At 36.9% G+C, this 17,508-nt stretch overlaps 2 protein-coding genes across 4 annotated transcripts in view; one reads left to right on the plus strand and one right to left on the minus strand.

Moving 5' to 3' along the window:
* The window catches only part of LOC131692779 (uncharacterized), a 376,747-nt gene extending 369,720 nt beyond the window's left edge, over positions 1-7,027 (plus strand). For all 3 annotated transcript variants that reach the window (XM_058980046.1, XM_058980044.1, XM_058980045.1), the window contains exon 8: positions 3,222-7,027. In XM_058980046.1, coding sequence (XP_058836029.1) covers positions 3,222-3,924 — 703 coding nt within the window. In that variant the 3' untranslated portion in view covers positions 3,925-7,027. The remainder of the gene's footprint in view (positions 1-3,221) is intronic.
* LOC131692777 (HIV Tat-specific factor 1) overlaps positions 1-17,508 on the minus strand; it is a 316,884-nt gene that overhangs the window by 240,366 nt on the left and 59,010 nt on the right. The window contains exon 2 of the mRNA XM_058980043.1: positions 15,900-17,081. Within this exon, the coding sequence (XP_058836026.1) occupies positions 15,900-17,054 (1,155 nt within the window). The 5' untranslated portion in view covers positions 17,055-17,081. The remainder of the gene's footprint in view (positions 1-15,899; positions 17,082-17,508) is intronic.

A 17,508-nucleotide genomic window follows, 5' to 3' on the forward strand; every position in this document is an offset into this window, starting at 1 on the left:
GTCTTCAGTCTAAAATCGTTTGAAACGTCTTTAAACTGCTGAAATTATTCAAAAACGCCTAAGACTGCCAAAAACAGCTAAAACGTCTAAAACATCAGGATACTTCTGTAATATCTAAAAACACCAAAAACCGCCAAAAACACGAAAAAAATTTTTCTAAAAACGCTAAATAACGTACTAACACGCTAAAAATGCCCAAAAAGGCCTAAAACTTTTTGATACGGTCAAAACGCCAAAAACATCTAAAACTGCCAAAAACTTCTAAAACGTCAAAATACGTCTTAAAACGTCAAAAACGTCTAAAATGTGTATAAATGTCCAAAAACAGAAAAATTATCAAAAAAACCTTCTAAAATGTTTTATAATGTCTTAAAACGCCCATGATTAGCGGGAATGAATTAAACAGCAAAAATAAACCGCTCCAGGGACTGGATTCGCACCTAACATCCTTAACGACTCCAGCACTTACGAATTACTCAAACTACAGTAATCATCGAAAACATCTAGAACGGCCAACCGTCCTGGTTCGCCAATAAATGAATAAAAAGTCTAAGTTACTAAAAACGCTTAACACGACTTAACACGTTGAACATTTAAAATACCTTAAAACACTTAAAAACGTTTAAGAACGCCAAAAACTTCACAAAACGTGTGAAACGTCTGAAACATCTGAAATATTTCAAAACGTCTTAGAACGCCAAAAAACGCTAGTAAATTCCAGAACCGCGAACAAAATGTGTAAAACGTCGAAAAACGCATTAAAAGTCTCAAAACGGCTTAATACGTCAAGAAACGTCAAAAACGTTTTGAAACACCTAAAATCGTTTCAAAACGACTAAATACGTCAAAAACCATTTAAAAGCGTTTAAACATCTAAAGATGCCTCAAAACGATTAAACGCATTTAGTAATGTTTGACACGCCCAAAATGTCACAAATCTTTCAAATACGTCTTAAAATGCCAAAAACGTCATAAACGCCAATATTTAAAACATCTTAAAAAGCCTAAAAACGCATACAAATGTATAGCAAGGACTGAAAACATCTTTGGCGACAGTGTTCGTACCTTTGGTACCACTGCTCTTCCTCATACAGTCGCCGTCTTTTGACCATTTTAACAGTTTTAAGACGATTTAGACATTTGAATTTTTCGTTTCTTTTACGTTTTTAGCCGTTTGTAGACAATTCTTAATTTTTTTGGCATTGTATTCAACTTAAGACGTTTCTAAACGTTTTAGATGATTTTTGGCATTTTACGAGGTTTATAGACATTTTTGGCAATTTTAGGCGTTACAAAATAATTTTACACGTTTTTGACTTTTTCAGAATCTTCAAAAGTTTTTTTTGCGTTCGTATGTTTTTTCAGCCATTACTATTTTTTTGCGCTTTAAACGTCTTAAAACCCCCAAACAACATCTAATGCATCTAAAACTGCAAAAAAACAATTTAAAAAGGCAACAAGCTTGTTAAACGTACGTAAAGCGAATAAAAACGCCAAAAACCGTTTAAACGCCTTAAAACGTTTAAAACACATAAATGCATCAAAAACATTTAAAAACTTCTAAAAGCATCTCAACACAGCTAAATACAACGAAAAACGTCCAAAGTATCCAAAAAACGCCTTAAATGCCTCTTTCAAAAGGTCTAAAGACGTGTAAAACCGTTCAAACGTCTTGAAACACCTAAACACCTTTAGTAATAGTATAGAGTGTCTAAATCCTTTAAAACGTCCAAAAACGTCTAAAATCGCCTTAAAACGCCTTGAAATGTCTAAAATCGTTCAAAATATCTGTAACTTCTTGAAGCGCCAAGAAATTTATAGAACGTCTAATAACTTTTAAAAACGTGTTTAGAGAAGCGCATCTAAAAAATCGTCTAAAAACATCTAATGACGTCTAAAATGCCTATAAACGTCTTAGGGTCGTTAAACACGCCAAACAGTCTAAAACCGTTAAAATCATTTGAAACGTCCAAAAGCGTCTTAAAGCGCCAAAAAACGTCTCAAACGTGTAAAAACTTCTGAAAACGCTTAAACACGGCTTCAAATAGCTAACGCTAAAACTAAGCTTAAAACCCAGGTGAGTTGCGTAAAAGGCAATCGATGATCCAAGAAAATGCAATTATGATCAAATAACGAGGGTCTGTTAGACACGAGTCAATTCGTTAACTCATTTGTTATACTGTTGGAGCAGAGAGTAATATCTAACAGCTCTTTCTTTCAGATCGTGCATATGCTGAAGGACGGGCACTGTTGCATTGAAAAACGACTTAAACTTGATCAAATGAGCCCAAAGTTCTTAGATCTAACTGGTTCCCCAAATAACTGTGAAGGTTCTTTTATTATAAGCTGGCATTTTGTATTACATGTACAGTATAGATGAATATTATAATGGAAAGATCTAGTATTTTGCATTTTTAAGCATGGAATTCATATGTGATTCATGTGGAATCCAATTTTTCTCCACTAAGGAAAAAATTGGGTAAAACCACTTTTGCATAAATGTGGTAAATAATCCATTGGGTTTATAAGCCGAACCAAGGTTTGATTTCACATCAGCTTAAAAAGAACATCTTTTCTTGCAGGACGCTGTTCGCTCAGAAACACAAATTGAGCTAATGTTAATTCGGCGCTAGCTTTGTCTTGGCACTAAGTTAGTGTCGGATTCTGATGAGACGAAGTCAAAACGCAAATTTCATAACTAATTTAGCAATTTTTTCTTGTAGAATTATTCTACCACAGTACTCCCATTATAAAAGTTGATGGGCACTAGTTATAGTTATACTTTTACGTAAAAATTGCCTAATTCAGGGAAACGGTAGTATCTAGATATGAAAGAAATAGGTTTTCCCTTACTTATGTCCATAAAAACTTCAAATGCTATGCAGGGCTGCCAAGTAGTTATACAGAACCCCAAAAGGAGTTAAAATTAATGTTCTGAAAATCAGACCCACCGTAAAATGCAGATTCATGTTGAGATATTATAGTGAAAATGAATATTTTAGCGCATAAATCCATTATTTTACAGGAATGTGCATAAAAAATCAGGATGATTTATAAAATAGTTTTAACGTGCGCTTCTCTGCACTTGCGTTATGATTCCTCTTCTATATTTTCCAACCATTCGGATAAATATCACTATAAATTAGGGTGTCTCGAAAATGTTTTTGTTACAACAGCTCAAATTTATTGCTGACTGATTTACTTGACTTCTATTTCCACAGGGATTACTACAGCACGAACAACAACAAAAACAACAGCAACACGATCACCCCAACAGGACTGTACAGCCGGTTCAAGGTCATGAAGAACTCAAACAGAACCCTGCGAATCCGACCCTCCCGTCGCCGCATTGTAAACCGCAACAAACTTCTCCCGAATAACGACTACATTAGCAATGACATCTACCGCCAACCGATCGTTGAGTACGTCCAAGACTCTGCCAACGACCTCAATTCGATAAACGGGAACGGTCACCGCAATGGACACGGTTCTACCTTCCAGGCAGGATTCAACGTGGACATTCACCGCCAGCGACCCAACAAGAGCAAGCACAACCGGTTGAATGATGTCACCACAGATCACCGCCCGCATCAGCATCGTCACCATCTGGGAGATCCGTATGGTAAACCAGCGACTAGAGAGCCGACAACAATGATGACAACAACGACGACGACGACGACGACGACCACAACGACAACTGCACCTCCGGAAACGCTTCCAACGGAAGCACTACAGATGGTCACTGGCAAATCATTTACAGCAGACTATCAACAACTGTCGCCCGCTGAAAAGAAAGCACGTCGGCTTAAACTCCGGGAACGACTCGCCCGGCTATCGGACGAAGAACGCGATAAGTTCTTCACCGAGCGTGCCAAGCGAAAACGGTCCAAACAGATACGAGCCAGAAATGAAACCATTCCGTAAGTTCTCTGCCATGGCAGATTTGAAGAGAAGCAGAGGGAAGTAGATTGTTGTGCAAAGATTAGAGCGTATGTTTCACCAGGGTCCACCCCGTCCCCCCTCGCCCCCAACAGGGTGGTTCAGGTGTCCCTCAACGAAGATTGACCAATCTTACAAACCAAGTTAGGAAAGTTAGGATAAAAGTAAGCGGTTCCTAAGTCTATTACTGTATACTCGTAAGAAATGATTTCCTTCTAGCACTCAACAATCGAAGTTTTAAAGAAAACATTGTAACACACACATATCCTTCCTTTCTCTAGATATGCGAGGAAACTGCTATAGCTGAGCGTAATCTTCAATCTAGATCTTAGTTCTATCGTATGATCTTTGTGACGCTTTCATTTGTTCAATTTAACGCCTTTGTATGTTTCGTTGTAGATGTGTAAACACCCTTTTCTTTATTAAATATCTTAGAATTACGATGAATCCCAATAGACGAAATACTACTTTCCCAGTTAAATTATGTGTAACTATAAAGATTATTTTTACAAAAAAAATGAGTGAATGAAAACAATGTGAACCAACAGTCATTATTCGATAAGTTCAATTTATCTAATTCGAATGTACTTTTTCGGCAAATACCGCACAAAAAGCAATCAAAGATTAGCAGCTTAACTCACAAACAGCAACAACAGAAAAGTTCGAGTCTAACGATTAGAAGTAAAAACAACCTCGACAGGAGTTTGACATCCCTGCTTCGGATTAGACGACCGTAGGTCGAAGAGGCAGCACACTATGTAGAAACGAAAATCTTCCTGTAGAATTGTACTTCTACGAAAATCACTTCGCCAACCAGTTAAATAGGAATGGAAATGAAGAACAATGTATATCGACATTTTGCCATATTAAAATTAAGTTCTACTACCAGCCAAATCAAGCTGCAATGAAGAAAATAAAAATGCTGTTGATAGCCTGTAGGAATTAACCAACAACTCGAATCAAGCTAATTTAAATATGTTGCCAATTTTTTCTCAAATTATATAAACATTGCATTGAGCGCAGCGAACTGTAAGCAATAGCTTAAGCTAAGAGCGGCTGAGTTGTGGATGGTAGCAGATGTAGAATCTTGATTACGCTGCCTGCTCATAGATGGCGTTAGGATGTGTTTAAGCCACTATGAACACGTCTCTAGTACAGCGAACATTTCTCCCTAACCATAATCAGGTAAGGTTTTGTGCATAGATTAATGTTGACAAGCGACAAATTTATGGAAAATGTATGGTATATCTATTGGAAGCTTAATATGGTCACTAACGCCATCTATGAGCAAACTGCTGATTTAAGCTTATACACAGTGTTTTACTTGCCAAAACGTGGGATAAATGTTTCACTCGAAAACAGGAAACTATACTTCGATGATGTCTTCTGTGTTGTTTACAGATGCTCCAAAATCATACTGCTTAGTTTCAGTGATTAATCTCCCTAAAAGTGAGATACTTTTAACATGTTTAAATTGTGAAACTCAAGCTGAAGTATTCATAGATGTCTTGCAAACAACTTTGCAGAAGACGATAAATCTTTCATGCTCCCGAAGTCATTGGTCGTTGTTTGTATATGATCACTATAAAAACTTTTTTTTCTCAACTTCTCAAATATTGTAACTGTAGGATTGGTATGTTATAGTATATTGTTTATGTTAATGTGATACACATTTCGAAGTAATTGTATATTTTTGATACCGGTTTTAGTTACAAATAGAAGCTAAATATCAATAGCATAAATCGTAATGCATTTCATGTGTCTAACAGTTATAAAATATTTAAAAATGCTATTGTTTTTCGAATAAAACACCATAAATTAGAAAGTTCTCGAGATCGGATTATTATGTGTTCATGAAAGTAGTGAATTTTTGCCTTCGTGGACATGCCAGACTCGTAACAATGGCGTTTGAAAAGATATGGAGAAGAATTGTTTAGTCACATATCTGCCCATGATCGTAAATCAGTCCCATAAAGATAGGAAATCCCATAGAAAACGGGACAAATATGCGATCATGGGCAAATATATGGAGTTAAAACTTTAAAAAAAAATCGAATTGGTGTCTTCAACAAACATGTTCGTCAAAGCAATCTTCACAACTTTGTCGAAGACTTCCGCTTATTGCATTTGTCCAAAAATATTCGATTGTAAAATTTCACTTTCAGGGGAATTAATCACTGAAAAATCTGCATCAGAAGAAAACGTTTGATTTTTTTATAACTGTACCGACGTGAAATCAGTTGTTTCAATGCAAACAATTAACCATTACTTAATTAAGTTTAATTATTATGAAAATACAGAAGTTTTGTAGAAACAAATCGCTTTTACTGTTGCGAACATTTTTACAGAATATTCCAAACGATATATAGTTATATTGGTAGGGAATAACTAAAAAAATAAAAGCAATAGCGTTAAAACGACAGAAGATAAAGACTTCTCGACAAACACGTCAAATGGTCCTAAGTGCAAAGGAGAGCTTCTCTTTGTTTACTTTCTCTTTTAATTATTACGGCGTCATCTTAAAACTTTTCAATATTGTTGCAGGATATATCGAAAAACTCTGATTTCGACTAGCTTATTCTGCTAAGAGTTGAGTAACAAACGTATAAACTGCGGAGTTATTAGCGAAAGAGATAGCAAATAAAGAGAAACTGTAATTTGCACTTAGGACCATTTGACATGTATGGCTAGACTTGTTGTCTTCAGCAAAGTTCTTTGCCGCACAACCTTATCGAAGACATCATCTTATCATAAATGATTATCTGGAAGTTAATAAACAAGTCTAATTTTTAGATTATTCATTAAAATAACAGCACCATACGAAAGAGCTTATAACCTTCACAAAATTCATCTGAAGATGTCATTGACTCAACGATTTTGGCAAAAACAAAGAAACACTGTGCGTAGGTGAGAAGCTAAACACAGGGTCGAAGTAGGACAGATTAAGACGATTGAACAGAGTACATTTGCGGACGGTATTTTGGCCGGGTTAAGATCAAGGTAGCTGAAATGTGAGGGTTTTAACTGTAGCGAATGAATGGAAAGCAATGAAATGAGATTTCAAATAATAAAGTCTTAGCAGAGCGTTGGGATGTGTTTGTATTTTGGGACTATGAAGAATGTGACCTAAACCGTGTGGTGTCCGGTGCGCTAATTTATTTTTTTAGTCACCTTTTTCTGATTCGCTATTCCCAATTGTCTACCAACGTTTTAGGTTTCTTTTGGCGGTTATACAATAGCCGTAAAGGATGAAGTCTAATTCTACACTAAGTAACAGCATATACTAATATTCCGGATTTTCCACGCCAGATATAACTTTCAAAGCTTTGGTTTAAAACCCGTATTTTAAAAAATCAAACTTTTAGGTGGGACATTTTTTTAATTGGCCTAAGATGAAGCTGTCGAATTGCACACAAAGTTTTTTGTGTGACAAGCGATCTGTAGATGTGTCAAAATAAGCCAATTTCTTTCATTAAATCTGGAACCGTCTACCGACAAATCTACATTGACGAATGCCTCCGAAAGTGACTTCTTGAGGTCTCATGAAGGTCTGACACTAGCTTTGTACTACTTACTACCTACTAACACCAATCCTGTCCTGTGACACTTGTGGATGATGCAGAGAATTCCGCAGTCATAATAGTCACGAGTGTTGAACTAACATTCCTTCCCATCCCAAAATTGACCTGCATGGGCGTGGCCATCTATTGATTATTATTGATCATACTATAATCTAAGTCTCCTTAGGTTGCACTTTGAGTATGATGTACTACTCCCAAGCATCATACAAATCATTCAATATGCAATTTCAGAGGCTTTGATCAATCACAGGAAACTCACGGGCGGTCTAGAAACTTTTTTAAAAGGAACAAGCTGGGTTGGTATCACTTGTCAATCATTGTAACCGTAATCCTAATGGTAATTGTAATCGGCTAAGAAATAACTTTAAAAACAAGCGAAACAGGATTAAATAAAAAATCTCCAGATTCTGGGATAGATTTTTTGTCGAGAGATGTCCTACTAGGGTCTCGGAAGGGCTCCCCGTCAGAATCACTCACTACAATTGCAGCGAGATGGGAAATTTCACCAACTAAAACACTGCATAGGCGAAATTGCAGCGGGCCGTGATTCTGAATGTGGCATTCATTGTACGTTTCAGATATGTGCAGGCGTAGGGACGTCGCAATCGCGTGTATCATAGCGAAGGGCTCGAGCGTTTGTTCGTTAACGTGTTCGATCGCGTGTGCGTTCGTATGTTACGTGTGGTAACGTGTATGTAACTTCGCGTGCATAAATTCTATTTTATAACCGCGTGCCTTTCGCATCTTCGTGTGTTCTTGGATGATCGCAAACGGACCGTGAATCTTATACTTAATTTTCGGTGCACGGTTCAGATACTAGAAGAAAGTGAGTGTTTCCATGTCGCTATGGAACGTGTTGTCTAGTGGATATGAACGTCATTTTTTTTCTTTGTTCGACTGAAGGCATGGATCTACGCTATTAGAACCGAGGGTAGAGACTTCCGAACGTGACCGATTCATGATCGCGCAAACGGTGGGTTTGGTATTCTAATTGCATGGTCGCGTTTGTGTTATCACGAAGGCCACGAGCGCTTGTACGTTTTAAATGGGAGAGTCCTGAGTGTATATGAGAGCATATTCAAATGGCTAACACAATCCATTTGAATATGCTCTCATATACACTCAGGACTCTCCCATTTATTGAATTTAAGATATAATTATAAAAAAATAACATTCCAAATAAAAAAAAAGTTGTATAGAGATTAAGTAAAAGCCTATAAATTGGCCGATATTATTTTGGGAATATGTGAGCAGTAGAAAAGCAAATCACTAAAAGCACAGCAAATACAGACTAATGAAGTATAAGAAAAGCACACATGTAACACGCAAACAAGCTACTTGAACTCGTCTGAATGCCAGCAAATGATACTGGTTTACCATTAACGACAATTGAAGGGTGAATGTTCAAAGTCGTATAACCAATTTCAATTTTTCAACATTCGTTTTATTTGTTTTTTTTTTTGACACTCTAAGCTGATGCCGTGATTTTAGCGAGAAGAGGAAGCCAAAATTGGCAATAGTTTTATTGCAAGAGTTTGTAAAAAAATGCAATTTAAACCTTTTTGACCACATTTCTGTTAAGGTAAATATTTCGTCTTGTTTTTGAAGTAAAAATAGTAATTGAATGTTGAAAATCGCCAATGCTTTTGATTATATTTTAGCATTAGTTTACAAACATTTTGGTTCATGAAACAATGTTGTTGGTCCTATATTTCCGGAGAAAATCATGGTTAATCGTGTCGCGAAAAATAAGAAACGCTGCATTAGCGGCAAAGAGTACACGACGGCTTTGGGAAAACGCATTCCAGCGAAAGTGATTCCCACTGACCTAAGTCGTTTTCTGTGGTATTTAACGTTATTATTATATTTCTTCACAGAAATAATGCATACACACTCGATTCTCGTCTTATCGGCAAAAAGTACCAAGAGGAATTCGTTTTATCGACACTCTCGAAGTATCGACCAACAAATTCACGAAATTGTTTATTGAACCATCTTGATGATTATAAAATCGCCAAAATGATTCAAAACCTTCGTGAAGCTTATTTCTCTGAATTCCACTTCGTGACGCTAATGGTTGATATACGGTTTGGAGCTACCAGAGCCCCTCGACTTCTACGTGTTGAAATTTCAAATGGGCGTATTTTCCTCAATTTAAATCGAAATCGTTTCAAACTTTAATAAATGTCGTTTTTCTATTATATAATGAACAAACCATCGTGAGTATTTGTTTATGATATGAAAAACGAAAAAATGCGAGCGTTTTTCTGTCTTCCTGTGAAAAATTGGAAACGGCGGTTATACGACTTTGAATATCCATCCTTCAATTGCTTGATGCTTGATGATGCTTGCAATACCCGTCATCCTACGGGAGGGATTTCATGTAAACATGTGGTTCTAAGGCTAAATGTCAAAAATTTTAACATTTCTGAATTTTACCGATAACGAATCTATTTCCATTTTCTGTCTGAAAATTGTTCATGTTCGATAAGAAAAATTAGAAAAAATTGGCTAACAGTATGCTCCAGAACCCACGCTTCTTGTTTTCTGGCAACGATCACATAGATTCTAGTCTGTTCCGACAGCATGAAGTAACAAGTTACTTGACGCTTGTCCGGACATGCCGTAGACTAAGGTGATTCGCATTTCTAATGCCAAAAGACCCTGACTCCTACGGTAGCAGACAAAAAGTTAAGTCGCCGGTGAGCTTTAAGCTTGCATATATGATCCTTCCACGCTTTTCTAAACTTTCTCCCATCAACACCATGCTCTCCCTTGAGTACTATGGCTCTAAATATTGAAAAATATACTTCACCTTCCAGTCCCTTGCTAATTAAATGCCGTAAAAACTGTTGACAAAATCACATAGATAATGTCTGATTTCTGATTCTTTCGCAATAGAAAACATACAAACATTGTATGATTTGAGACAGAGAGCAGATATATTTTTAAAAATAGGAGGTGAGGTTAGGTTTTTTGAGAGTGGTCCAACTGGAGCTGTAGAGCTGCATTCGCAGAAGAACTCCCCGCCAGAATCACTCACTACAGTTGCAGACTAGAAGAAAAGGTCACCCACTAAAACACTGCTTTAGGCCAGTTGAAGCGGGCCGTGATTCTGATTGTGATATTGGGTGAGGTGGGGACATACAGATTTCACGATCGCGTGGTAACGAGCGTTTGTATCTTCGCGCTTAAGACCGCATTTATAAATTCATAGGATAGAGTTGCCCAAAACCGATCTCATAAGAAAAATAGATGTTAAAAGTGCTTTGATTAATTTTTTTTAAACGCATGTGGATTCTTTGAACCGACATTTTAAGTAGTTGCACAATGTAGTAGGATTCCATTCGTTGGAAATAATGAGGCCGTAATGAAAGTGTACAAATTGTACGTATCGGAAATGCACAGTCCGAATCCGAAACACCTCTTTCAACAAATCAAAAGAAAAGGCTGTCTTGAATCTAAAACCAAACAGTTTGGGATAGGCAGAAGCGATTCTATTCCATCAGTGATGTTGGTGGATTCTGAGTTGATGCGTCTGTTGAAACAAGTTCTTCCTCTCGGTGTTGATTTTCTTCATTTGATTCTTCTCTTTGAACTACTTCTAGTTAATTTCTTTCTTGAAAACTTAGACGCTGTTGGTCGGTAAAAAACAACAAATAAATAACCGCAAACGCGCTAAAAAATCTGAAAAGCGCGAAATCGTGGGAGTCGGTTTCGGACCAACACGACTTTTCTTGACAAATGACTCGTCGTATACTCTGAAGGATAAATGTTATATAAATGTATGGCTGTTCTGTGCAGCCCCAAAAATAAACTTTACAGACCGAACCACCTTACCCTAAGTGCTGAAACGTTCACTTAATCACCGCGGCGTCTTTCTGTTTGCAAGATCGTGGGCGTAGGTGTGCGTAGATAATCGCGAAGGTACCGAGCGTATGTATGATAACGTGTATGATCGCGTGAGCGTTTGTATGTCCCGTGTACAATCGTGTGGTTATCTGCGTATTCAAGTGCCTTGTTGAATATTCGAGCAGACCGCGAATTGATGTTGAATTTTCAGTTTACTGTTTAAATGCTAGAAGAGATGGGGCGATGTCGCACTGAATTTTGTTGACCTGTCCCCAGTTGGGCTGAGGAAATGATCGATTCATGGCCACGTGGGATCGTGCGTTTGAAACTACATTTTTATTTTATTAGGTTCTTAAATATTTGCCTAATCGGAGAGGCGAGATTGCGCGCGTGGATTTGTATGAATAATTGCAATTGCATGTTCGCGTTTGTGAGCACGATTGTATTATCGGGCGGCATCAAGCGTTTGTATGTTAACGGCCCACGGCATATATAAACAATATATGTAACTTCGCGTTTATAAATTTGAATAACCGTATAACCACTTGTAATTCATGCAGTCTTTTGAATGTTCGTTCGAACTACGCTTTTGAGTGTACGCCTCCGATCTCAGTCCCAGCCGAGAGACATCCAATTTATAAGAGTTAGTTTGTTTTGAGAAGAAGACTGAAGGTATGGTGTTAGGAACGAGGGACTTTCAGACAAGACTGATTAATTAACACGTGGGAACGGGCGTTGGTAAAATGCCCCTTGAGATCGAGTTTATATATTCATAATTGTGAACACATTGACTTAACCGCCGGAGCGTTTTTATGTATACGAGATCGCGAACGATCGCAATTGCATTTTTGCATGCGTGGCCAGATTTATATTATCGCGATAAGCACAAGCGTTTCTATGTTAACGTGTTTGATTGCGTGGACGTTTTTAAGTCGCTAATGCTAGCATATGCATAACTTCACGTGTTAGAATTCGTTTACATTACGGTGTAGCCATTTGTACATTCGCGTAGGCTTCTGAACATTCTGAGCTGATGTTTAATTTTGTGCACGGTTCAGATGAAGGAAGACAACGAGTTCTCCCATCTTACTGGGTTCTATAAGAATGACGCCCTGAGACTTGTTGTGTATATAAGCTCTATATTTTAGAGCGGGAGTTCCCGGACAAGTATGTTTCATGATCGCACGAGAGTAGGTGTTTTTGTGTTGGCATATGAAACCGTAAGAGACACACAAGACCAATGTTTATAAATTCGTAAGTGCTACCACGTTGACTTATTCGCCAAGACCTTCATTTGATTGAGTGCTCGTGGGCGTAGGTATGCATGAATGATCGCTTTTGCGACCGAATTTGTATTTGTATCGCGAAAAGTTTAAGCGTTTGTATGTTATTATGTGCGTTCTTTTTATCGCGTGGGCATTTGTATGTTACGAATGTGTCATTTTGAGGTTTTCCGAGAAAGAAATAGTTAAACAAGAAACAGGACATTCATATGGCATTCATTCAATAAAGGATAGATGGAAATACGATTCGTATACTACAATATATCGGAGGAAGGCATCAGATACTGTGACAATCAAGCGCCGAATGGTAAAAAAATTGAAATGAAAAGTGATAAAGGCCAATCCTTAGAGAAATGTAAAGTTTGAATTTAGTATAAATGCTCCTAGTTTAATAGGATTTCTTGAAATTCCTCCCCGCAATTCGCAAAACTTTCCGAATGTTGTATGACATTGTTGAAGCTCGCATGATATGTCAGAGGCTTGAAGCTTGTTCGATTCCATGAAATTTTTAAAATAATTCTGGGAGATGCTTTTTTGAAGAACTTGATTGAAGTTTATTGTCTTCGCTGAATATAGTATAATTATGTAAGATTTAAAAATAATTCGATGGTGCTCCACAACCTTAAATTTCGGAGAACAACAATGGGTTTTATAGAATTTTCCTGAAAATCGCAAAATTTAAAATTTTGCAGGATTCTGCAGGACGCTCATGATACATCCCAACATTTCTCTGAAGTTTGCAGGAAGTTCTTTCTTCAATTCAGTACAAAGGCAGACTGAATGACCCCCAAGCGGCTTCGCCGCCAATGAAAAGGATCTCAACACGCAGCAGCAAACTGCGTCAACAAGATCTGGCAGACCGTATTCTTAGATTTTTTTTTTATTTTTACTTATTGTAAAAAAATAAAAGACCACGGCTCAATTGTGCTAACGCATTGAGGCGTTTCAAATAAAAAAAAAATCAGTACGACTTGCTGAAGTTAGATCTTCTTACCTGGCGTACAAGACTCCCTGAAGTGTATAAGTATGGTAAAAAAAACCCAACTAGGACTATTCTGAATAGTTAGTGAATAGTTGTCTAAAATGTATATGATTTCTCAAAAGAGTGTAGGAGACTGTTTCTATATGAGAAATTACTGCATTCTTAAACCCTAAATTCTGAAGGTATTGTAAAGAAGAGGAGCTAAGCAGTAAATTAAGAGCGAAAAAATAAATTATAAGAAACAAACAAGGTAGAAAACTAGCTGTGTTCAAGGGCACGCATTTTGAAGAGTTGGGTTTAACAATTCGATTTTATCTCTTCAGTGTATAGCAGTAAACCTCACCACCATATCCAATATCCGTCGTTTCTGTGTGAACAGAAGCAATGTTTCCTTTTTTTCGACTTAACTTCTATGTGGTAATCAAGTCAGTAGTCATATACTGATGGAAAAACGTTAAATCCAACTTATTGAAAAAGATAACCAAATATGGAAAAGAAAAAGTAGAAAGCAACAATATTAACTAATGAATTACAAAATTATAAAAATGCTCCTCATGAAATTACCGCACTAGAACCTATCTAAGTCGCATAACTGATGATTTTAAGCATGACTAATTTCTTAAAGTTGATAATTAATGATAATCTTAGGGTTGAAATAAGATTAAAAATAACCAGCCTATCGTACCCCCTGCCAATTTACTTACCAACGAGTTATACTTGAAAATTTCTGTAACTTAGTGTGCTGGTCGTTTACTTCTTCGGTCCTAAATAGGTTTCTTTTTGTCCCTCGACTATGTAGAGATTGGGGCATTTTGCATTGATGAGATACCCAACTTCGATTCCTCCAGTAAAATATTTAATTTGAAAAACATTAAGGAAGGGGTAGAAATAGTTCAGTAAAGTTTTCATGATCTTGGCGATACAGAAAGTGTATCGTAAGTGTAAGTAAATATCCATTTACTTAATTTCCATACATTAAAGCAACATTTTAACAATATTTCTCAAAATTTTCATGTGCGTTACAACTCAAATACCACTGAACCAATCGTTTTGAAATTTGCACAGGCTTCATTACATAATTCCCCAGGAACAATGAATGATTTTTTTAGCTTTCCAATTTTTTGTAACACTTGGCAGTCAAATAACCGGTTTTTGCTAAATATCGACTAATATGCTGTTGTAAAATAATATATAAAATAATATAAGATTTTAAAGAAGAAAGCCGTCCCTTATTACCTGAGGATTATGTGCAAAATAAAGGCGCAAAATTAGAAAATTTACGCGACCTCAGGAGGTCGCGTAAATGGCTCACTACAAGTGTTTAAAGACGATTTGACTGGACACTCACAGAGACGGGCACACAGTGCACTAGTGCGAATGTCGGGATTAGTACCAGAAGATATTCCGTCGAAAAAACGTAACTGGATCGACTCAAGGGTGGTACCGGTGGAGGTAAGTATGAAAGCAGAGGTTTGTTTTTCAGAATATTGTAATTCATCGACTCTCATAATTTTGATAATAAAAAAAACAGTACAAGTGTAAAACAGTATAAATCTCAATCATTAAAAGTTTTTAGTTTCCTAGAGATGCCGATCTTGAGAATATTTTGAGTAAACCAAAAAATCGCGAATCAAAATCTTTAAAATTTGCAAGTTTGGACTATTTTAAGAGTATGATGACTTCCGGAATTCAGTAAAAAATAAAGCTTTATATCTACCCAATCCTTACAGACAAGCGGACATTACCGTTTTGAACTCACGCAGATCAACGATTACAAAAATTGAATCCTGTGTCAAACGCTTAAGCAAAATACAAGTTAGTCCCATATAGATAGGGACATGCGATTATGGGCAGTATAGTATATATATATATATATATATATATATATATATATATATATATATATATATATATATATATATATATATATATATATATATATATATATATATATATATATATATATATATATATATATATATATATATATATATATATATATATATATATATATATATATATATATATATATATATATATATATATATATATATATATATATATATATATATATATATATATATATATATATATATATATATATATATATATATATATATATATATATATATATATATATATATATATATATATATATATATATATATATATATATATATATATATATATATATATATATATATATATATATATTACTTCATTTACTATTCTGAAAAACTCCCCGACTAAACAATATCTTACCTTGATATAATGACACAATCCGTCCCCCTTCAGCATTCCATCCGCATCGCGGTACAACTTCAGCTTCAGCTTATTCGTTTTGGGATCTTTCAACACCATCCCGCACTTGGCCATAAGCTCGCCGAACTCTTCCTCCGTTATGTCCTGCGGCAGATTTGACACATACACCTTCGTATTATGTTCCTCCTTCAGCTCGAACCACTTGGGTGGCTCCGGAGGAGCTTTTCGTTTCTTGCCTTGCACTTTTACCGGCTCTTCGGAAACCTCTTCCCCCACAGGTTCCACCTCTTTCGGCGGAACTTCGGAACCGTCAACTTTCGAGCTACCAGCGGATGTGTTGTCAATAAAACCATAATTCAACTGATACACAGCCATGAAATGATCGTCCACCTTCGGAAACCAAGCTTTTTTCTCTTCGTCCCAGAAATAGACCGCTCCATCCTTATCGGTATACTGGTGGACTCCGTCCTCATAACTGTACGTTCGATCTTCCTTCGGCGCTTGTTCCTTTGGAATCCACTTACTGGTTTCGTCACACCACCGATAGTGTTCCGTTTCTTTTGGATTCTCCTTCGGAATCCATTTGTTACTTTCGTGACACCATCGGTAGTGTTCGTTTTCGTACGGATTTGATTCCCCTTCACCGGCGGCTTGTCCGGAAGTCGCCGGAACCCACTCATTTTTATCCTTTGACCACTGGTATCGATACTTGGTCTCCGGATCGGTATAAATCGCTTCACCGTTCTCGTCGTAAGTAATATGTTCGGCATATTTATCCTTTACACTAGATTTTTCAGATTTTTCTTCACTCTGCTCACTTTTCATTTTTTCCGTTTCCGCTGGCAATTCAGGTTCTTCGGTTACTTCAACCGCGTTCGTATTCGCGATGCTTTCCATTTCTATCACACGATTCTCGTTATTGGTATTTTCGGAATCCGTAAGCAGGGAATCCGATTGTTGCTGCTGCTGCTGCTGCCGGGAAGATGCTAGATTTCGACCTCCGTCGGTGCTGTGTGACGGGGTACACTCTTCGGCGGGGACAGGAACGTTTGGACTATCACCAGCACCGGGGGAGCCACCACTATCATCGTCGGCAACGGATGGACCGCCGATAATTGTCCTACTGTTGCCACTACTGCTGCTGTCGTCTGACATTTTAACTTGTCAAACTGGTGTAGTGATCTGGTAAAAGAAGAGAGAAACATAAGCGAAACCGGTTAGCACTTATGGTTGTACAGAGACGGTGATAGGGACGAGTAGGTTAGGGCGCCAATGATAAGCTAACAACCCCCCCCCCCCCGGGTTTCTAAAATCATGAAAAATATTTTTTTCAATTGTATTTAAGTGAAATCGGTTAACTCTAACTTCTCACTCTGCGAGTTTAAAAATTGTGTGAGAATTTTAGCAAAAATATATGAAGAAACACTCTCAAAGAGTGAGTCGATAATGATTGCCACACTTTAAACCGATAGGTATATCGAATACAGTTATCGAAATAAAACCAAAGTTTTGGGGTAGTTCAGTATAAGGGTCATTCCACGCGAAGTGATCAACAAAAGATGCAAACTTGAAAGCGACCTTCACGGATTTGAACCAAATTTGGAGGAAT

The sequence above is a fragment of the Topomyia yanbarensis genome, chromosome 3 (genome assembly GCF_030247195.1).
Source record: "Topomyia yanbarensis strain Yona2022 chromosome 3, ASM3024719v1, whole genome shotgun sequence".
NCBI classification, from domain to species: domain Eukaryota; kingdom Metazoa; phylum Arthropoda; class Insecta; order Diptera; family Culicidae; genus Topomyia; species Topomyia yanbarensis.